Source organism: Oryzias latipes, chromosome 17 (assembly GCF_002234675.1).
Source record: "Oryzias latipes chromosome 17, ASM223467v1".
NCBI classification, from domain to species: Eukaryota; Metazoa; Chordata; class Actinopteri; order Beloniformes; family Adrianichthyidae; genus Oryzias; species Oryzias latipes.
Genome location: NC_019875.2, coordinates 20093246 through 20117329, shown reverse-complemented (window position 1 = coordinate 20117329; position 24084 = coordinate 20093246). Strand labels below are relative to the sequence as shown.

The 24084-nt window shown below is 37.9% G+C and overlaps 1 protein-coding gene across 6 annotated transcripts in view; it reads left to right on the top strand.

Moving 5' to 3' along the window:
• Positions 1-24084, top strand: part of astn1 (astrotactin 1) — a 339194-nt gene that overhangs the window by 54204 nt on the left and 260906 nt on the right. For all 6 annotated transcript variants that reach the window (XM_011486590.3, XM_011486589.3, XM_020710964.2 and 3 more), the window contains exons 2-5: positions 540-721; positions 15475-15725; positions 16032-16174; positions 20826-20975. In XM_011486590.3, coding sequence (XP_011484892.1) covers positions 540-721; positions 15475-15725; positions 16032-16174; positions 20826-20975 — 726 coding nt within the window. The remainder of the gene's footprint in view (positions 1-539; positions 722-15474; positions 15726-16031; positions 16175-20825; positions 20976-24084) is intronic.

Sequence of the window (24084 nt, the reverse complement as noted above, 5' to 3'; positions counted from 1 at the left end):
ACAAAAGGACAAGACGAACAAAAGAAAGAAAAAGAAGCTTCTTGGTTGAATGACTGTCAAAATGAAAAAAAGAAAAAAAAAGAAAACAGTTGCTACCTTTTTTTTCTTTTGGAGAACACACAAATATTTAATACGTTAGAGAAAAGTCATGCAGCTGAAACCATGTGCTTGAAAGCCTATACTGAGTTACTGAGCCAAAATGTTTGGGGTTTTTTTGCGTGCAAAAAGTAGTGCGCGGGTTTTTTTGAGTTTCTCACTGACTGAAGCAGAGCCAAAAATATGCGCTGTGATTGTTTGCAGTTGTAAATCAACACAGTTTTTTTTTAATTTTGGCTAAAAATAGTATAATCATAATTATTGAAGAGCAAGTGTAAAAAAACAAACAAAATATGATCAGAGTGAGACTTTAAAGCAATAAACAGTAAAACATTTTCTTGGACCTTCACTGGATATTTCTAAGTATGTTTGCTGTTTTTTTCTGCTATTCTTTCACTATAACCAAAACATTTTTTTCCCATATTGTCTTGCCTTTATGACAGAGATCTCTGGGAACTCAGAAGACATCCCTCTCGTGCGCTGGCGTCAGCAGTGGCTGGAGAACGGCACTCTGCTCTTCCACATCCACCATCAGGATGGCAGCCTGAGCCTGCCAGAGCCCACTGAAGACCCGGCAAATGACTCTACAAAAGAAGAGCTGCGCATTCTGCACATCTCTGTGATGGTAGGCATTCTTATCTGCTCTGAATGTTCACAGAGCAAGAACTCCGTCTCCAATTGCTGTTTGTATTTTTTTGACATTTACTCACAAGGACTTTTAATTAGACAAAATCTTCCCATTCTTTGCAAAAAACCCACGGCAGTTTAAATTGCTGGAGTTTTTTTTTTTTCTTTTTTCATACGGTTGAGTTGTCCTGCCTTAGGCTGGCACATCTTCATTTCATGTTCTTGTTTTTTGTTTCCATGTGCTTTTCAAACGAAACAGCTGACAGAACACGTTTTCTTTTTTTTCCTGACTAAAGGTTTTAGCGAGCAGATAAATCTTGCAAATGTCTGTCAGAGTACAATGGATGCTTTGGAGAGGAAAAAAAAAATCAATTACAAAGCATAGCAATTTATTTGAAGCTTTTCAAATTAAAGCTGCAGTGCGTCAACAAAAACAACAAAAAAGATTGTAAAAGTATATGATATTTTAATTTAAGTTTTTGTCATTTCTTTTTGTCTCAACTTACAGATTTATTCCAGCACATTTCAAATGTTTTACATCTAATCTTACTTGCTGTTTACTAAACAATAATGGCCTGATTTACCTGTAAAAATATGGAGGAGATATAAAAGTGGACTTAGACCAAACCAAAAAGTGAAACTATAGATCTCGCGTTTAGTTTTTGTGATAATTGAGGCACAAAAAATAGGAAGTTGCAACTCTTTTTCCTAAAAGTGGCAACAAAAGCTGTGATAGTATTCACATTTAACCCAAATGCATCATGGGAGTTGTAGTGAAAGCAGTGGTGCTTATGCCGGACAGACTCACATCTATGACCTTCATTATTTTATTCATATTTTAAACAGATCACTAGCCCCGGTAGCCCAGATTCTGCACAGACGTTTGCCGCGGACCCCTCCCCCTTCCTCCCTCCCCTCCTATCATTTGTCCATTCACATCGAAAGCTATTCACGCATTAAATTCGCGTTCTCCGCCTTTATTTTAACATGCTTCAAAGTCGCTGCTCCACGCATGTCCAAAAGTGTGTCTACAAATCTGACACTTCCGCAGCGTGATGTGGTGATGATAAATGTCTTTAGATCAGTGAAAATGAATCATTTCCCGTGGTTACTGTGCTGCCTCACACTGGTTGAAAAACACTGACCTTGACAATTTTTTAATTCTTTTTTGACGTGCGGACTATCAAACAAAACAAACGATTTTTTTATTTTTTTTGTATTTTAAATATAAAGCGTTCCCTCATTTATTGCGTGAGCGGTTTGTCAAAAAAAAAACTTGCAATAGAGGACATCTGCAAAGTAACATTTTACATGTTTTAAGGCTGTAAAACCCCTGACTACACACTTTATACACTTTACTTAGACAGGTATGAACATGTTAACAGTTTTCTTTCTTGTTTCAACTCTCAGAGTTAAAACTTTTGTAGAACAATTTAAATGAAAACAAAAATTAGCTCACATCCAAGATTTATGGAAATTTGACAGCTAAGAGCATTCTATACAGGGAGGAGATAACAAGTCTACAGCCAATCAGGACACAGAACACAATAGTGTGTGTCGAAGTGTCCTTGGGCAAGACAATGAACCCCACATTGCTCCTGGTGGTTGACGATGGTGCTAGTGTTGGGCAGTGTAACCCATTATCACTTATCATTTATAGTGGGTATCGAAAAAGAATGGTTGAATTTCACAGAGTTAAACTGCTTTTAACTGCAGTGTGCAGGGCACTTGTACTGTGCTGACCACAATTTGATTTTTTTTACACAAAACGCCTGAGACAACAGCACTTTGTCTAAAGCATCAGTTTGGAATATGACAGGAAAAAAAATAAGCTTGGAGTGTAAGGAGGCAGTTCCTCATGGAGGGCTATTTTGACCCTCCTTAGTGCCCTCTGGCACCCCTTGTGTCCACTGGACCAAAGATCTGCAGCACCTTTACTGCCCAGGGGACTGGCCAGGTTACCCCAAGAACCTCCTCATCTTTTTCAGTCGGACTACTGGCAGGCTGTGAACACACCGCACACTCTCCTCATGCCCTTTCTTTCTGCCCAAAGATATTGCAAGCAGGCTTTGATGGATGATATGTATTTTCAGACTTTGAAAGGATATTAGAGCTGCAAACACTAATGATTAGTCAGCTTGAGACCACTTAAACGAGCAAATGCATTGTACTGAACACAGGAGACATGCTTTGGCATTTTCAGAACTTGGTAATAAACACTTTGCCTTGCCCTGTCCTCTGGATTTATTAGCAAACATCGGGTAATTTCAGCAAGCTTATATTATGGAGTAGACATTTTTTTAAATGACAAGAAGGAGCTCCTTATCATGATCTCATTGTTTTTGCACAGATCATACAGTTTACTCCCAGTACTGGCTGCATTACACTCACCCTCCAGTTTAGGTGAAAGTCCTTGTTTCTCATTTTTCACCCCATTGGTGCTTCTGAGAAAGCGCCTCCACAAATGGGGCTTTCATAAAGATAGAAGGTGAGCATGCCAACACAAGCAGACCCCACAGCAGATGGAAGTGGTCTCGCCACTGGGCCACCCAGGCCCCACTGCAGATTGCCACCCAGTTGGAGGCCTTGACCTATAAATCCAAAGCCATGTTACTTGCTCAGCACCTTGTGGATACAGAAATGGTCCTGTGAAGTACGCATTATGGGCTTTTAGCTCAAGCGCACAAATGTCACTGGAGCGGTTTTTTTCCTTTGTGGCAGTAAATACTACTGGACATGAGGAAGCAAAAGGTCATATACTAACAAACATAAGGAAGCAAACAGGCAAGTGAAGCTGTGAAAACTCAAGGCAAGAGATCAAGTAAAATAGTTTAAACAATGTCTATGTCTCATCAAAAAACATTCAGTAATGGTCCCTTTTGGTGCATTACACCTTTGATTTTTGGGTTGTCTGGGCCCATGGAAGGACGTAGACAGGAGCGTCTGCATCTTCAAAGGTTGTCTTGCAATTCCCTTGAGGCTCGTCCAGCCACTTTTAGGGTCGTCATGAAAATGGAAGGTTCGATTGTCATGCGTGCATGTATTGCTAAGTATTTGTAAGGCTAATGTAAGTTGCATGTACAGTGCTGTCGTACAGTTCCCTTGCGCTTAGTAAGGTGCATGCGTTAGCTCCTTACTGAACATGTGCAAGTGCTGCATGAAAGCCTATAGGATGCCGAAACAAACTACTCTGTAATTGTACGATTTCTTTTTTTCTAAGCTTGTACAACGGGTGCACACTCATTTCACAGTCTGCTTGGTTCAATAAGGGTTAAAAATATGAATAATCTGTACAACGCGCCAGCATCCCATCTACTTCATTACATTTTTATTCAATTCAATTTCAATTCAATTTTATTTGTATAGCCCAAATTCACAACAACAGTTGTCTCAATGGGTTTCGTACCGGTAATTGTAAAGTGAACATACCATCAAAAGAATCATAGATGCATAGAATTCAACAGGAGATACTAAACTTTAACTAAACAGACTAAACTAAACTGGGCATCCCTGCCCTTAGAACCTCCTTTTATTAAATAGAACTCAAACTACTTTTGAACAGACATTTAAAATGAGATGGACAACGGGGCTTGGATGTCTTTTTAATTTTAATCTTTGGGCTGATTTGTAATCCACTATTTTGCTACTACCTAGTGTCACTCTCTCGGTCAAGCTTTCTTAAAAGTGGGAAATAACCTGGCAGTTGTCAGTAAGGCTGTTTTAAACTTGATAAATAACCGTTCACCTGTCTATCTAAAGACTGTTCCATTATGAGCTTTAACAGTTTTATTGTCATTTATACAATGAAAGGAATAGAAAGATAAAGAAATATTGAGGCCCTGTAGCAACACAACAACTGATTAAAAATAAGGAAATTAAAAAAGTAGTGATGTCCCTTTTTTAAATGGCTTACTTACCTGTTGAACTGACCAAACTACAGTTAGAATCAGATTCAAGCAGGAAGTGTTTGTTTGAGACTGTAAGCTGGTTTTTACTTAACAAATGGGAGATCTTGTGGAACAAATAGGATGTTTCTCTTTTTTACAGAGCTGCATGGATATATTTGTGCTCACTTATTGAGAAGTGTGACCAAACCTACCAGAAAACATTTGTGTCTATTCTCACTGCTCTGTGTGTGCGACCATGATCTTTTTCACGTGATGGTCCCTGTTTGTTTGTTTTTTTGAAAATTAATTGACATGTTTTTCTGAGGTATTTTTGAACAATGTAATTTTTGGGTCAAAAAAGGAGGGAAAAGCAAAGAACTCCCAATTCCCTCTTGCTCAGCCAGTCTGTTTTTGAAGTTTGGTTTTCTAAAGTTGTTGCTTCCCTCATAGAGGGTTCAAAGCTTGTCCCCTCGGAGTCAGACAAACAAGGTGACCATGGTGTCCTCCACTGGCTGCAGCTGGTCATCCATAATAGATGACTAACCTTGTCTATGGGTGTAGCAACACCAGGTGAGACACTGGCATCTCAAACTTTCAGCTTTAACCCAACAGACCCAGGCAGAGACCAGATAAGTCCCCAAACTCAGGCAGAATTACAAAAAGTAAAAATAAATAAACACTACATTTTAAACAGGATCACACCCTCAGTCTTCATCCGTTTATTTGTGGAAAGCTCTTGAGCTCAGTTGTATCATTGCTGTACTCACTACTTTTTTAATTTCCTTATTTTTAATCAGTTGTTGTATTGCTACAGGGCCTCAATGGATCAATCCAATCAGCAGATTTAGTATGAAAGCGTCCAAACCAAACCGATCCAATTTCATGACTTGATTGCCTAATATTTTCACGCTCACGGGTTAGATCTTTAGCTTTTTTCCCTTGTGAGTCTTTTTTGAATCAATTGTTTTTTTCCCCAGCAGACAATAAACGTTAGTATGCAATATAATAATACAAGTTATGAAAATAAAATGCTGATTTATCATAAAAGTTTCCAAATATTAGGATAAAGTATTATGCTTTATAAAAAAGGTTTCAGTTTGCAGCTTTCTACATGCTGGCATCTTTTTTTTCCCTTTATGGTGTACAGCTGGCAGGATGGACATATTTGGCCTCATCTGTGCCAAAGCCCTTAAGGTTCTCCCTGTCTTTAAATTCCAAAGTGTGACAGGGAAAAAAACAAAAAAAAACAAACCCTTGCTGTGCCCAATCAACCCCGAGCGTGAGAAGCAGTCTAGCCTGTCAGACACGTATGGTGTTTGATGTTAATGACAGCAGATGCCGGGCTTCACTTGTGTTTTTGTCTGCTTTATGTTGGCTGAAGTAAGAGCAAACAAAGAAGAACGCTTATCTGGAAATACACGTGATGACGAGCAGCCCAGCCTAAGATAGTAATCCTACTAAAGCTGTGATGACAGATGGAGAAGGACTTTCAAATCAGATAGGTTATTTGAGAAGGAAAAAAAATAAATTAATCCATCGACATGACAGGAACAGGAAACACAAGAGTACATAATATCCTGACGGTCTTTATTTTCATATTTCTGATGATTTTGCTTTGCTGTCTCTCAGGTGCTTCAATAGCCTGGAGGTCACCACACAGTGCCTCCTTTTTTTTTTTGGTCATTCACCATTTCTCTGCACAAATATGCATTTAAAGGATCAGCTCATTCTATATTCTATATGTTAATTTCAACTGCAGAAACCTAATTTGAAGAAAGATAAAATCCACATGATGAAAAGGAAAAATATGTAAAACATCCCTGGAGTTCTTCTTCCATTATGTGGTGTTAGAGCAGTGACACTACTTAGCATGTGGCATGTGAACATTGTGTACTTTCTCCAACAATCATGGTAATAATGGCAGCAGCTCCCAACCTTCAAAACTGCACCCACAGCATCGCATCATCACAGCATGGCGAGTTTTTGAAAAGCCAGTTGAATGAGCCAAGCTAATCCATGGTTTCCCTATGGGATGAAGAACAGCAAACAGTCCAATACTGGGCTTCTTTGTAGTACTTCTCAATCTCTGTTGCGAGCTTTCCAACAAACACAAAGAATCCAGTTATTAGAAAGGCAGGAATTTTTATCCCAGCTGTTGAAATTTATATCTTTAAAGCATTAAAAATTGGCATATTTTAATGTTTTTGTAGATTTTGTTCAAACTGAATTGCTAAATTAAAAGCATTTAATACAATCAGGCTGACATGTGTACTTTAATTATTTTGGATAGTGAGATAATATAGCTTCAGACTTAAACAAATACGTTTGAATGTCAGCCCTCTGACCTTGTGTCTTTTGTTCTATAGCTTCTCATCTTTTTGCTCATTAGTAAATCTCTTTATAGTCACAGCGCATCCAGCTGCCAATTTGTATCATTTGGAGAAACACAAGGCCAAACCAATGAAAGCATTAAAACTACTCATGTAGTTTATTTGTTTTTAAATGTGCACCTTTTCTCAGCTCCTGTGTGTTGAATGTACATCTAGATTAGTGCACAAGAATAATGAGCCAGACTTGAACCATTTTCACACTCAGTAGATATTTCTGTCTCTTTTAAACCACAGTTTGATTTATTAAAACTTATACATCTACCGCAGCTAGAGCTGTGACAGTCTGGGATTTTTGATCACTGCGGTGATTAACCAGCCTTGATTACAAAAGGGGTTTATTCAGACATACCTCTGGTGTGTGAGAAAAAATTAATAACCCCTGTTGTTAAAGTAAAAGATGTCCAACACAAGAGACCCTTCAGCTATCATCTGTTTGCCCAGCTGTTGGACAGGACAAGTAAAAAAATAATAATAATTACAGTAACAACTAACTATCTAACTAATGAACTAGCAATATAGGTGTTGTAGAATGACTATGTGTGTGTGTGTCAGCGCGCTACATGTGTACGAGGAAGGAGCGCACACAAGTGTGTTGGGGGTGCGTGTTGATTCTTCTGCAGCGGACTGCTCTCGAGCTGCATTTGAGCCTTCACCTGTGCTCTCTGGTACAGACATCTTCTCAGAATATTATATATTGCCCAGTAATAATCGAGACTGCAGACACTTTGTCACCTTTCTGGTAGCCGTGAAGCCTGACACCCATGAGGAACGTGGGGCAGGAGGCTCCGTCTTTGTTTATACAGACACGTAACTTTGTGCTGCACAAAATAGTTCCAAAACAAAACATGTAGTGATATTCATCCCACTCTAACAGTGCGCGTTCATGTTTGGTGTTACAGAGTAAAGGAGAACAGACAATTTACCATTTCACATATTGCATATGCAATATTGGGGTGGTCGTGCTGCAGTGGTAAAGGATTGCAGGTTTGATTTCTACCTAGCCTGTCCATGCGTTGGGGTGTCCTTGGGCAAGACACTGAGCCCCACATTGCCACTGATGGTTATAGGTTGGTGCCACTGTATGGCAACAGAGCCACCATCAGTGTGTGAATGTGTGATTGGGGCTGTGACTTCAAAGTGTTTTGGGCCTTCTAAGGAAATTCTAAAGCGCATATAAATACCATTTACCATATTCACATTTGCTTATTTGAAAAGGCTAAACTGATAGAAGTGGTCTCATATATGGGAAAAAAATCCTTTTTGGTTCTGTGGAAAAATGTATGACAGGTATAGCAATCTCCTGCCTTCATATTCCATAAAACGAAGCGGTTGATCTAATGTGAGCCGAGCAATCATCACCGTTCCTATGTTGACTTAATCCTACAGGTTTTATGGAGAACACCTACGCAGTTGGATATTTTGGATTCTAGCATAAAGTTTTACTTGTGGGATATTTGGCCAAACACAGTGAGTCACTACTTCTTATTCTCTGATACCAAATAGAACTAGTCACAGATGAGCAAGTATAAAAATGAGTTTTGGATTTGATTCAATAAACCTTTAGGATTCATTTTTGAAGCAGTTAAGCATTTGTGCCAAAGAGATGCATGAGTAACTGCACAAACTAAAAACAAAAGATGAATGCAGAAACCTGGATAATCTGCAGTGTGAAACTGTGTCCTATTGAAAACAAGTTTTTTGAAGAGGATGAATTGAGTAAAACAAGCTTATAACACGCTAACAAACTATGAATATGCCATAATGTAAGTGCAGACTACCATCAGCACAGGACTGTTTATTGACAACTTAAAATAACAGTTATGCTTTAGAAATACCAACAAAACTGGATCTGATATATCAATAAAGAAAAACAACAACAACATATTTGCTATTGTCTTTATTAAAATGTTAAACCTGAGATTTTAGAGGACAGCTAAACTGTTTTTTCAGCATTCAGTTTTGACACGCTGAACCCCACCTTGCCTCAGTGTGTTCACTGAATGTGCACTGCAAGTTAAACCCGACTGAACCTTGACCACTCAGGGACTTTGATTTGGTAGTGACGTATGGACAGTGTCTCTTTCAATTCACGGAAGTATCAACCATGGAAAATTGACTTGGACATTTCGCATCGTACCTCTTCCAACTGTAGGTTGCGGGCATTCAGTAGTATTGGGTAGCGATTGTCCATTGTAAATACTATATGCTAAATAAAGATTGTGCTTTTAACACATTCTTGAATGCATGTCACATGCCTGAAGTGAACATAGCATAAAAGTTACAATACCATGCACACACGCTTTCACACACCGATGGTGGCACTGCTACCTTACACTGGTGCCAACCCTTTAACAACCAAGAGCAATATGGGTTTAGTGTCTTGCGCAAGAACACTTTTAACACATGGTGGGCAAGGTGGGAACCAAACCTGTGACTATCAGAGGTTAACCGGTTAATCTCTGCACCACAACAGTAATTAGTTATGTTATTTGTTGTCCAAAAATACTATAACAGCTATGTAAGCTAAATGGCATCTCCACACTTGGTACAGGTATTTAAAGCCTCTTGTTACATGACCAATGGAGATTTGGAAATTATAATTTCTCTTAAAATTAACTGTATATGTCTGGGTTATTAAAGATACTGGATTGGAGTTGAAGGAAATTAATTACTTTGATGTTTCCCTGCATTTTTTTTTACCCTGATTGTTAAGTATTTCTGTCTGCAGTTTTGGTTCCAAAAGAATAAAAAATATAGTAACAGTTTTTTATTCAATTTCACTTCCAGAATTTTAGCATTGTGTCCTTTTTTCAGTGTTAGTCCTTATAAGACCTGGTGAATTAAATCAGATATTTCAGCTCTACTATTAATTCTCATTTCCAGCATTTCCAGGGGAGGAAATCTTGTGTGACTGGTGAGCTTTTGACTTTCACAGTTGTCCAATGTCATTGAACAGTTCCATTTTTAAAAGCTAGCTCTCAAAATTCCCTACAGCTTCATGTCGTCCCCCCCTTTTATTCACTCGTATACTTCTGTCCTGGATTCAGACCCTGTTGAGATAAGAAATCCGTGAAAGCATAGATTCAGTATGTGAACACTGTCAGTTTCCTGTTAGCGTGGTGACCTCACATCAAATTCAATCAGTGGCCCCGCCGCACAGATAAACTTTATTATATTCTCAACCAGAAACTTCCTCCTGCTATCTTGTAGCTGTCAGATTTTACAGATCTTTCCGCCTTCTTGATTCTTAATGTCCATAGATTAAGTGACAGATTGATAGTTTAGTTTTTAGAGGCGTGCTCGCACCGCCAGTCTGACAAAAGACCATGTCTTCTGTCCTCCGTTGTCATGAAAGGAGTGGAAGTCATATGTAGCCCTGCTACCATTATAACACCAACCCCCATCCATTAGCAATTGGATTACGCTGCTAGATCGCTGGCATGCTTTGATGTGTGGTTCGATTTTATTGCCAATATGAAGGAACACAGTCCACTTAGTCCCCACTTTGATTCAAAGTAATGTTGGCATAAAGCCGTTTTTTTTCCTTTCTGAATAGCCTTTATTAGCTCCCTCTGCATGTGGTCGCTAATGTTGGTTGATGGGCTTAAATTACATTTGTCACTCAAGCTTATTTGATTGAAAACCTCTTGAAGTACTTGACATTTGGCGTCTCACTGTAGTTTAGTGGAGGATGAATGAAACAGTGAGGGATCCTAATGGTACATCAAAGCTTCACTCTACATTCAACTTACTTCTCAAATAATTTCACAGTAAATCTAACCATAATTATCATGCAAATGCTTAACATTAGATTATTACATTAAAAAGCTGCATTTTTTCCTTCTAAATGTTTGGTTATATTAAGTAGCTCAAGAGGTACTGTATATCAAACCTCTTGTACTACACAGATTTTAACTTCTTTCTGTATTAAGGTGCTGTCACATAGGCAATATTTTGCTGTGCTAAAAATGTTATAGAGTTATGCCTATTTGGGTGTCCTGTGGTTAAGCCTTTAAACACAGGAGATGTCGCAGACGATGCCTAAATAACCGACCCTCTTTGATATACCGTTAGTCTTCGATCATTTACGCAAATCTGCTGATTCTGACGCAGAGAAGCGGCCGTGCATTTTTGCTTTGCTGATTTACATTATTTGCATCAAAGGTTGAAGAGTTACAGTATGTCAAAAGAATGGAAACCCTGGAGCTAAATCTCTGATGTCAAAGGGTTGATGATGAACACATATGCCACAGTGCAAAAAAAAGGCAACAACTTTTCTCAACTGCACAATAACAAACATGGGGGGTTTGGAAATGTAATGAAATGTGGTATACCCACTACTAGAATTGCATGTTTTAGATTTTGGTTTAAAAAAATAGTCATTTCCCAGACTGTCTGCTGCAGATTATGTGTTGGCTGGTTGTGTTTTTTTGTTCAGCTTTTGCAAAACGGAAGCTAACTAGGATATTTCCCAAAGTAAAGATGTTGATTGAGCAACTGTAGCGCTTTTATTACCCTAAATAACACAATCGATCAATCACAGGAAACTTCATAGGTCGTTATTTTTATCGACTAAGAACACATTAAAGTTCAAACTCATCATGGATAGAAATGGCCTTTTAGTTTTGACAAGCAACTGTTGTGTTCAGGGTTTTTATTACTGTTTTGTGTGTGAATAGAGCTCATGATTGCTGACTTTCAAATGCTAAAAACCTAATCATGGCAAACTAAGTAATTCAGGTTTTCTTTGTGACCACTTTGAATGCTGAATGACTGCACAAGTGGCTTATGTCACTGTGCCCTTGGTTAATGTCCTTGACTTTGTAAATTAAGCAAACAATTCATGCAAATAAGCTTTTACTTCCTTTGTTTTTCTCACAAGTTAAAGTAACACGAGCAACTGAGATCCATTTTGTTCTAATTTCAGAACATTTTAGGCAAGAGATGTTTCAGGCAAATTACTCAAACTGTCAGTTTTGCTTTTTACGTCACGACTTTTTTGTGTGTGTGAATTTTTTAATGAATCAGATGTGTTTTCATAAAAACAAATCCACCACTACAATCTGTTTAAAATAAAATAAAGTTGCAAGTTATTTTAAAAACAACTCTTCAACAATAAAATATAAATTTCTCTGTCTTTTTTGTGGCTCTACACACACACATGCACGCAACCCCCCCCCCCCCCCCCCCCACACACACACACACACAAACACAACCGCACACGTGTGCAGTAGTAATATCACAGAGTATGGAAGTTAAAAATTAGTCTGTTGGCCCTAAAATCCAGACAGGATTTCTAGTCACTTTCTAGTCTATTTTAAAACAGTTTTCTCATACTGCATTTTTCGCACTATCGGGCACACTTAAAAGCCTGAATTCTTTTTTTTCAACTGACAGTAATCCACTGAGACTTGTATATGGACATGCATGACATTAGGTGTTATTGTGAGTACGCTAAGGTGTGGTGTTGTTGGACTGTGTTTAGATTTTACGTTTCACAAACGAGGTTGGGAGTTAACCAAAGTCACAGCAACATTTGTTTTAGCAGTATTAGTCTGCTTTTTTTTATGTGTTGCAAACAATGTTGGGAGTTACAGGTATTGTGAATATGCTATGTGAAGTGCCTAACGCTTCTAGCGGTCCTAACATGTCTAACATGTCTACCTTCAAATTTGGTGTACCTTATATATGATATAAGTTAAAAAATAGACCATTTATTGGCAATGTGGTTTATAATCCAGTGTGCCCTAGAGTGCGGAAAACATGGCAATTTCAACTTTTCATCATTATCTTTGGAATAGGTCAAATAAGGCACCTTTTACAGTTTAATTGCCTAAAAATGCAGAAAAGATATTCAACTCTGTAGTCTTGTAGTCTTTTATGTTTCTGCAGGCTGTGTACTTTTGACTTGCCTTCATTTTGATCCATGTCCAGCTTCTTGGCAGGATCATCTGACTCCACTTTTGCCTTTTTCTGCTCCCTCTTTGACTCTCCCATCACGCTGGCTTTCGCGCTCTCCAGTTTCTGTCTGATTTTGTCGCTGCTCTGTCCCCTACTAACCTGTCCTCGGGGCAGCCTCATCGCCCTTCATCTGTCAATCTTGTGCCAATCCCCCAGCTCTCTGTGGGAGTAGACGCTGCCGTATCTCTTTACCCCATGGAACATTTCATAAGTCATTAAAAATCAGAGAAGAAAAAAAGCAGAATGAAGGAGTTCATGCTAGCTGACCCAGTCAAGGGGTATTTCTGTCTCCTGGAACACATGAACTGAAGAAACAAGGCAAATACCTTCTGTTTCATTTCAATTGATTGCAAGCCTAGTTGATTCTTACTTGATTTTGTGTCTGATTTTCAGTGCTACTTTCTGAAGAAAAGCTTTAGTTTTGATGGAATGAATGGTGTAACACATCACTTATACATACTGTACAAGGCACGCTGTGCACTGGATGAGGAAAAAAGTGCTTTTTTACCACAGAACCACTTCTTGCTGATGACATTTGGGTTGCATGTTTGGTTCCTTTTGAATGTCCTCCAAGCATGATAGTGCCTGGAATGTTTGAAATGTCCAATGGACACAGCGTCACTCCTGCGACCCTGAGTTAGCTGTACTTCATTAAGGGGAAGACAAAGTGCAAAGCATCCGAAACTAGGACGTCCAAGGTGATCTATTGTTTTGATGACATTGCTGGCACCAATGTTTAGAATTGTAAGTAGTTTGTTCTTATAAATTTTCCAGGACTTCAGCATGAGTCAGTTCAGCATTCAGCATCAGTTCAGTAGCAAAAGCCTCTCCAGTATAGAATCTGGGAAACTTGTTTTCCTTCCAGCCTTGCTTGAACTGAATCAATCTTCTGTGCCGTCAGACTCAGGACATCAAATGCACATTTGAACACAGAATGTCTTTTAAAAAAACAACAATGGGAATCTTTTCAAACAGGTTGAAAAAAAGATATGCATTTTTTTGGTGCATTTTAAAGATGTAAAGTAAAATAGCGGTTTGGTGACATGTACCTCAGCTCCATGTGCCCCATGAGTCTATAAATTGTGACATTGCTAATGACAAAAGCTGGCTTGTCATGCTGTCATTTTGTTCTGGGAATTTTTTTTATGCTTTTCAAATTTTTTCTGTAGCTTTTGTTGTCAGAACAAAATTCTGTATCTCAGAACTGGCATTGTACAAGTTGGCTTCATCTCTTTTGCTTTTGTCCTGCTGAAGTTTAAATACAAATTCTGCACACCCAACCTGATAAGACTGTTTAGTGCTCATCGCATCATACATATATACAAAGGTATACTTATATTGTTCTTTTCTAATGCTTTACTGTCACAGTCCCATTCACTCATGCACACACACATTCACCCGCTGATGGCTGCTCTGCTGCCGAACACTGGCGCCATCCAAAACCACCAGAAACAATGGGGAGTTCAGTGTCTTCACTTCGCCACTTCGGGTGGCCAAGGCATACAGTCAATACAGGTCGACCACTCTACCCCTGCGCAACCTCTAAATAAATAGTTTCAGACACTCCTTACAGCTGTTTTTTCTGGCATCGACCGAATATCTATATTAAATAGATATTTAATATTGGTTGATGGGAATTAATCAGATGATTAATGCTCATTTGAAAAATATTCGATAAACTATTATAATTCATAAAACAATACAAAAAATATATTTGTTTTTGCTTCTTATTGCTCTGATAAAATAGACTAAAGTGTAAACCCATTTGGCTTTTAAGTATTTTTTTTAATCTCCATTTAATTAGAAAATATTTTGGTTTATTTAGTTTGCCCGCAAATAATAAAACAAACCTTCTTAAAAACTTTGAAACATTCTTTTAGAGGATTAAAATTGAACATTTGTGAGTTCTGGAAGCGTGACCTTCCGAGCTTTGGATTTTTGTTGAACAGTTTAATAGACAAATAAAAGATCGACGATCCAATAATTTGTTCTCTTTGTTACATCTTTAAGGTTTTCAAATTGGTCAAACTGCCTAATAGACACCAAATGCTGTTTATTAAAAATCTTTGATATAAAAACCTGTATGTATTGAATATTAATTATCTGTTTGTCAACTACTTAACCTAGAAAAATGGTCATAACCTTTAGAGTTCTCCTTTTCACTTGAGCCTTTAGTATTACTTACATTTGCTTTCCATTTTTATATGGCTGACAGTGACAAAAAACACATTCAAATCCATATTCTAAACCTTCCTATAGGTAGTTTGAAGATGAAATGGCATAGTAGATACTGTCCCTCCAAGCACCCGTGACATTATTTGCCAAATTCTACTAGCAACTGTTTTGAAATCCCGCTTTTGGCATCAAGACTTGGACTTTGATCTAAACTCTACTTGGCAAAGACTATGACTCTGTTTCTGTCTTTGACACTGTGCTCCCTCTCTCCCTCCCTTTTCTCCTGTCACCCTGTTTTCTGTCTCTGCTCCAAACGCTGTCGTCCCCCCCCGCTTCAGGGTGGAATGATCGCCCTTCTGCTGTCAGTCCTGTGCCTTGTCCTGATCCTGTATACTCGCAGGCGGTGGTGTAAACGCCGCCGCATCCCTCAGCCTCAGAAGAGTGCCAGCGCTGAGGCAGCCAATGAGATTCACTATATCCCATCGGTGCTGATGGGAGGTCAGGCCCGCGAAAGCTTAAGGAATTCTCGGGGTCAAGGGCCGAACTCCAGTGGCACCCTCAGCATTCGAGAGACACCAATTCTGGACGGGTAAGAGATGAATGGTTGGGTTTTTGGGGTAGCAGTAAGATTTTAAATGTTATGTAAATCCCCTGAAACCTGGCAATGATGATTCCAAGCAACCAACTAAACAAACCTTTTTTCAGTTTTTGTACTATTATCCTTTAGTGTTTTTGTTCCTGTCTGACATGAATTTTAAGGCTTAAACTTATCAACTTACCATAAACTCCTATCACACGTGGAATCTGTATTTCCTTCATTAACCACTCTGACATTTACTGTAATTAAGACAAGTCACCATTACGTGAAGCCAATTTCTTTCCACTGCCTTTGCAGGTATGAATATGACATTACTGACCTGCGCCACCATCTTCAGCGGGAGTGTATGAATGGTGGAGAGGAGTTTTCCAGCCAGGTCACCCGCACCCTGGACTCCCTGCAGGGCTGTAACGACAAGAATAATATGGACCTTACTCCAGGTAAGCCTGCGGTTCAGATGGGCAAAGGATGAAAGAAAAAACATGTATTGAATAAGACTGGAAAGCCTTAAAACTGGAACTACCTACTGAGTAGAGGATTATTAGGAGAGATTGTCGGTGTTCAACTATGTTCACATCACCCTCTGCAACACCCGTTTAAGCCACCACATCAAGAAAAAGTTATGTAAATTTGAATATATGTGCATTTTGGGCTTCCACATTCAGAACTCTTGCATTAATGCGTCGCTACAGAACTTTCTACGACTGTGTTTAGGCTCTAGGAAAAAAAAAACGTGTATCCACTGAACGTTAAACCAGGTTGAACTTTGACCAATCAGGGACCCGGATTTGGTAGTGACGTATGAAAGGAGCCCCTTTTTAATACACTGAAGTGCCAACTGTTTGAAAATTGATCACTAAGGATAAATTAACTATAACGGTTTGCCCGGCTTAAATTACCTGACACCAAGTCTTTCATAAATCAGAACAGAACCGTGAAAGAAAAAGCCTGGAGCAAGATTTGAGATATCTGCACTGCTTTGACATTTCGCACCAAGTCTCTTCCAACTTCAGCTAGCTGACATGTGCTAGCAAACAATAGCAAAAGAAAATACAGTAGTGACCCTTGTTCTATCTTAGGCACTTTGACATTGGGAGTGGGGTCATCTAGACCCACTAGACAGTGCGCTGAACTTTTTTCTTCAATGATTTGTAATGTTCACTGGTTTCCTCTCCACCTTTATCCACCTTTGTCATGGTAGGGAGAACACGTCAATGGTCATCTTGACCCCATAGGATAGCATAAGGGATAAGAATAAGCCCCTCCCTGCTTGTTCAGTGTGAACGTCATGGGGTAAATGCGTGTCCCATGCTCGACAAGTTGCACTTCTATAGGTTTCCAAGTTGAGAAAAAAGTCATATTTTTTTCACTTTTACTTTATGAATCTTTTGGATTTGAAACTTTTTAGTTTAAAACTATTTTTGTTGGAAAAACAAAAGAAAAATTGCAGAAAAACAACCCCAAATACAAACAGTAAACTGTTTGGGGTTTTGGCAGGTTTGCTTTTTTGTGTCTTGGCGGGAGGGCAAACTGCCCAAGGACACACTGCGACCCACCCCGGAAATCTCTGTGGAGAAAGAATACAGGCTTTTCATCACTCCTCCCTTTGCTTGGCAACAGTTGTGCATTTGGGTTCTCCTGTCTTCTTCTTTTAGTGTTCTGGGCAGCAATCTCAGGGGGTGAGATGGGGGTGGGGGGTGCTGAATCCCTTTTCTTCTTTGCTGAGTTGGAGACAGGAGAAGAACCAACAGGAATGAAATTATTCATAAGGAACAGTGGAATCTGGACGTCAGTATGAAAAACACTTTGACACTGACACTTTGGTTATATCCATCTGATTTTTCATTTGCAGTTTATCTAAATAATTACCACTTACTTTGATCCATTGATATCCAACATGGCCGAACTCCCTAATTTCCATCATTGCAAAATGTGGTTTACCTTAAATCTAACAAACCTTTTTCAAATTTAGTCCGTCAAAGATGCATATTATTCTAATAGCACTATTAAATTTGTGTTCATTCATAAATTGTATCAGTTTAATGGCCCAGTGTCTTGTTAATCTCATTAAAAAAGGATTGTTTTGCCATGAGATTTGAAAATTTACAGAGTTAGAAGAGAGCTTTCCAAATAGGTTGAATTTGTTCCAATTTTAAAATTGTTATTACAAAGGGAAAATAGCCAAAATAGGAGGGTAAATAAACTAAATAAAATAAAGCTACAGGTGCTTTTTGTCCCTATAATGAAATATCTTGTGTAATATTTTTCTATAGGCAAAACATTTTTTTAAGGGACAGAAATGAAAGGATAACTGGCCTGCAATCACATGAAGGCTGGAACAACCTAGATAGTACAAAATGTCTTTCTGCAAATACAAATGTCTCAGAGTTATGTATTTTTTATTTTTTTATAGAATAAGGTTGTATGAAGAGATGTTTTAATGTTGGTATTCTTTTTTTTAAAACAGCAGATTCAGTGATCAGATTAAAACGATCTTTAAAAAAAGCTTTTTTTAATTGACATAATTGTTATTTTATCATTGCAAGACATTTTTTTAGCTTTGATTTTTTTAAAAGGCATAAAAAGACAACAGAATCATGAATACTTATTAAATTCCAAATTTATTTGTTTTCTGAAGACACAAAGTAACTATTATCAGTCAGTAGAACGTTTTAGTTTGGCTTTTCCACCTATATCTTTTAAAAATGAAGACGCACCAAAAACAAAACAGGAGTTCTAATTTAGGCCAAATGTTGCTGTAAGCTAAATGATAATACTCTCATTATAATGCCTGAAGGCACTAAGAATATAGCATGCTGTTTATGTTCACACATCCCAGTTCTTCAGCAGTGACGTACAAACGTGTGCAGGGATTAATTCTGTACAAGAACAGAAAAAAGATTCCATCTAAAGGCACCAGGAATGAAATCTGATGAAAATTCTGAATGTATTTGCATTTCAGTTTGAACAGAGGAGGATGTGCTGACAGTGGAGGTTGGGTTGACTTTGCTCTCACTTTTAAAGTACTTCTAAAATTACCACGAATGTCTTTGAATCACAAAGAAATTAGAAAAAATGAAGGAAAAACAAGCAGTTTAGTATCTTTCTTACTTTATCAGCATGTCCCCGTTTTAGTTTTTAATGTTTACACTTGACATTTCATAGATTAAGGACTTCTCTGTCCTACAAGTACACTTCTTATTTCCTTAATTAGTTTTCATTTTCAAAAGCTTTTTTTCTTTTTAATTTAGAAACCCTTTTTTCAGTGAACAAAACAGCTAATGATGACTGTATTTTCCACACTATAGCTCGCACAGCATTGTAAACTCATCGTTAATTGTCACGAAGGAAGTTGAGGGAGTAGCCAATTTCTTTAATAACTTAAAGTACAAAAACCAAAATAAACATCAAGCCAGCAGGAAGGCAAATTTGAAACTCGAAATTCCAAATGCAATGGAAACTAGGGAGACATGAGACTAACATCAGACCACAACAGACTAAATCAGACTATGGATTAGCACAAGAGGAAGGGAAAGACAGGACTTAAAACATACCGAAGGGGGACCAAAGTAAAACTCGTTACAACAACAAAACAGGAAACCTTTTAAATAGGCTTGGGCGAAAAATCAATTTAATGAATTAATTCAACTGTTTTTTTTACGAGTTTTTGTGTAATGGCACATTTTTGGCTCCCCAGAGCTTCAGTAGCGTCAGTTTCACACGGCAGTATGGCAAGCGACTAACAACATCATAGCACGCAGGAATCAGCAAGCGACAGCATAGCTACCGGTGAGAGTGGGAGGTTTGTTCCCCAAAAAGGACCCCACGCTGCAACATTTGCCTAAAGCCCATCGCAGTCAAAGGCAGCAGCACCACAAACTTATTCCGGCACGCGCTCTTTCCTCTTACACAAGGAGCGCTGACACATAGTCATTCTACAACACCTATATAGTTAGTTAGTAGTTAGTTGTTACTGTTATTTGTTAATAAAGAATACTGCGTTGCAATTATGAAATTGTATTCATTTGCGACGCGGCCACCAATAGATTTTGTGTTCGGCGGGGGGTGCGGTTGACCGCGACTCCTGCTGCTTCATCAGCGCGGACCGGTGATCAAAAATCCCACACCTCAAGTGTCTTCTCCAGTACCGATAGCATGTTGATAGAGTATTGGCCCGGGGCTCGTTCAATACTGGGGCTCTGTACCCATCCCTAGAAAAGGGGCACGGTGGAGAACAATCACTGAAGCGGTCGCTTTGCATATAGCCAGAGACATGGTACCCTTATATACCGTGGAAAAGACGGGGTTTATTCATTTGATTAAAAACTTAGACCCCAGATATGAGCTGTATTGTTAATCCTTTAGAAAATGGTGCGACTCTCAAGGTGAATGTTTGTCTCCTTTTAGTCTAGACTACAAAGTGTAACTTAAAACACAGCTGGGACTTTGATTCCAAGAGTGTGTTCATTTATTTATTATTCTATAGAAATGGGGGTTACATTTGTCCTGCGTTTGATTAAATAAAAGTAAAATTTGCTTTAAGTTGTCTGCCGTTTGTACCTATTGCTTTCCTTAAGTGGGGGGGGGATCGGGAAAAATCCACGGATCGCTTTATAAGGTGCAATATCATTTTTTGAAAAACATGAAGGCTTTTAAGTGTGCCTTTTAGTGCGTAAATTACGGTCATTCTTTTTTTTTAGTAGTACAAACATTTGTGCCATTGGGTTTAAAAAAAAATTTTCCCCATTTTTGTTTAACCTGGTCACTTCACAACATTCACTTTGTTTTCTGACTTCCACTTCCTTGGCCATGGTGCAGAGGTGGAGTGATCGACCTCTAGTCGGGATATTGCAGGTTCAGTTTCTGCCCTGTGTCAAAATGTCCTTGGGCAAGACACTGAACCCCACATTTCTCCTCACGGTTATCATTTGGTGCCAGTGTTTGGCAGTCGAGCCACCATCAGTGTGTGAATGCGTGTATGCGTGGGTGAATGGGACTGTGACTGCAGAGCGCCTTGGGTCTTCTAAGAAGCTAGTAAAGCGCTATACAAGTACACGCCATTTACAATGTTTATCTCCTAATACTGTACAGTGACTGACAACACCAAACTGGCCCTGATGAACAAATACAAGGACAACATCATCGCCATGAGCCCCATCGACAGCAACCACCAGCAGAACACACTGCTTCCCCACAACACCTCCACCAGCCAGCGGAAACGCCTCTCCAGCAACACCCGTGGTAAGCGGCGCAGAACACACACAAAAACAAAACACTCTCACTACCATAATTTGTTTGCAGGATGACAACGTTTGTTTTAGGAACTTCAATCATTCAGCGATTTTAAGAAATGTAAATGACTAAAGAGGTGTTTTTATTTTCTTTCTTGAAAGGGAACACGGCATTCATTGACAGATGTGTTGAAGAAAACGACAAGGACATTTGTTACCAAATCTATAAACACTGGTAAAAATATTGTACATATTATTTTTTTAACCTTTACATTCAACTGTAAGGAGTTTTTGGCACTTGTTTACTCCAAAAAAAGCCATTAATACACATTTTCTTAATAAAACACTATGTTAAATTCAGCCAAAGCACAAGTACAAAAAACATTTTTTTTCAGTTTTTATCATCTTTTATTCAGTTGGATTAGATAAGATTATATGGGATTAGATTAAAATATATTGTTATTGCACATGCATATTTTACAAAAAGTCATTTTGCAGCTTGCCAAAGTAAAAGGAAGAGGGGAGGAATTTAGAATGTGCAGTTGTCTTTGCAGTAGTTTAGCAGCACCATCAAGGCTTTAGACTCAAAGTACTAAAGAACTAGTAAAAATGTTATTTTACTCCTGTTGGCATTAATGGCAATGGCAGCCATGATGTCAGGTAATAAATGCCAAAGTACAAATATATAGCTCAATACATGCAGATAGTAGGCTTTTATTAGTAAAGGGAATATTAAATAAATGAAAGGTAGATGTATAATTGATGAATAGTTTAGTTTGTTTTCCTAATTTTGCCTAAATAAATCAAAGATGTTTTATTTTTGGTACTTCTATCTCAATATTTAGAGCAATAAAGAATGAATAGTATTAGATTTTAGTTCCATCGGTCAGTGTTGTCTTTTCATCATTTTCCATTAAGTGCAGTGCTTTGCATCATTTCTGTAGAAATAATACTATTGCTACAGTAAATTAAAATTCATTCAATTATGAATTTCAAATAACTAATGAATTTCAATGTTACTTTTCCTTATATAACTTCATAATTTTGGTTGAAACTGTCATTAAATATAGTTTTTCCCAGGTTGACTGTTATGAATCCATATTTTCTGTCATCATCGTCATTAACCTGTGTGTTGTTCTTGTGTGTACCTCTGTTGAAGTTTGAAACTCAAACACCGATAACAGAGAAACATGGGAAATAAAGGAGGAGTAGGCAGCCTCTAAATCAGAAAGAGATATTAGCCCATGATGATAAACAGAAAAAAAGAAGGCAGCGACATTTTGAAAATGTCATCTTGGAAATTTTCTTTTGACCTCTGATCGTAATTCACTTTGGTTCACACTCGGTTGCACAGATGCTTTTGGTTTCAGCCCAATTAAAGCAATTCTATAGCAAAAAGAATAGAAAAAGTTGGGGTGGATTTACCAGTATATTTCTCAAAGAACAAAAGTTAGTTGTTATCAGTGAAGCACAGAAAAGAAAGTAACAATATCATGCATTATAAGCTATTTTTAACATAGTTAACAGAATTCATTGTGTCAACAGAATGGAGTCTTAACATTTGGATCATTAACTAAATCTTTTCCAAAAAGATGTGGAATCTTTTTTATTGTATTTCCTCTGAATAAATTGTATCTTGGAAGAGCTTAAAGACATGTGTTTTTGTCTGTCTGGTTCCCATGAGTGTTATTGTTAAATCTCACTTCAGTTAATTGCGACAAACTTCACTGTGGGTGATTCTTTTAAGGAAATATAACCGGTACCCATGTTTTTTGGACTATCTGGGTGAAATATCCTTCTTAATCACGACATTTACTTAAAGACCTATTTAAATCATCTTTTAATCTATGGTAAAAGTGTTTCCAGTGGTCTTTTAATTATGATTATGCCATTTTTAGCCAAATCAAAAACCTGCCGCTTTTTAGTTTTTGCAGGAATTCATAAAACGCTTGACTCTGAGTTGTGGGAGGGACTTTTGGCGTAGAGCCAGTCCGCCTCCCCTTCTCCTCCCCATTGCTCTCTGTTAACATGCTCTCCCTCAAGCTTACAGCCTCTCACATAACAGCCTAACATTGCCAAAACAAAAATGGCGAGCAATAATGGAGCCATCCAGCCATACAGTTTTGAGCCAGATGCCAACTAGGACGAGGAAAATAAAGACGTACATGGATCTAGTCATCTACAAATGAATTCATGTGGAGCAACAAGCTTGTGGCAAATTTTATACATAACTAATAAAAAAAAAATTAAAAGGTATTTTTTGTCTGCTCCTGAATCACAGTGATTTAAATAAAGACATGCAATTCTAAGCTTAACTTCCTTAATATACGTCCTCCATCATCAGAAAAAGGCCACAAGAACTAGTGAAAAACACCAAAATTGCTTTTATTGCTATGGCTTTTTAAGAAATTAACTGTTTAACCAAGCTGCTTTGATATTGTTGAAGTTTAACCAAAATTTGGATCGGGAAATCAAAGAATGGGCCAAAAAGCAAAGCGTCTTTCTTTGCAATAGGAACTTAAAAGACAGGAATGTATTTTTGGCTTTTTATGTTTTAGGATTAGAAGATGTTTAAAAAAAAATGGTAGTAGAGCAAGAATGATTATTCAGACAAATACAATGACTGAGTCTTAGCTGTTATTTCCCAGTAGGAGTCTATGGGAAGGGTATCTCAGTCCAGTTCTCATATACGTTCAATGCTATCAACAGAAGTTTAGGTTCCAAACACATTACAATTGACCGAGTGACAAGTAAAAAGAAAACCTGGGATTAAACTACACAAGCAATTTTTTGTTTCTTTATCTTTATTTGTATTTTTTTTAGGAATTCAGCTTATAAATACACTCATAGTGTTAGAGAAATGTGTATAGAAACTAACTATAAATCTTTTTTGGTTTGTTGTTTGTAGCTTTGTGAGTTAGTTTGTTTACAACTTTCAAAATCCCCCCCAAAAATTATCTCATTAAATTATTAACATTTAGTCTTTTATTTTTCATGTTCACTGTATTAATATAGCATATCCTCCATGTTGGGAAATCTTATTTCTTATCTTATCTAATATCTTATCTGACAAAAACTGTAGGTTTTTCTTCCGCTGGTGCTAAACACAAACACCCACA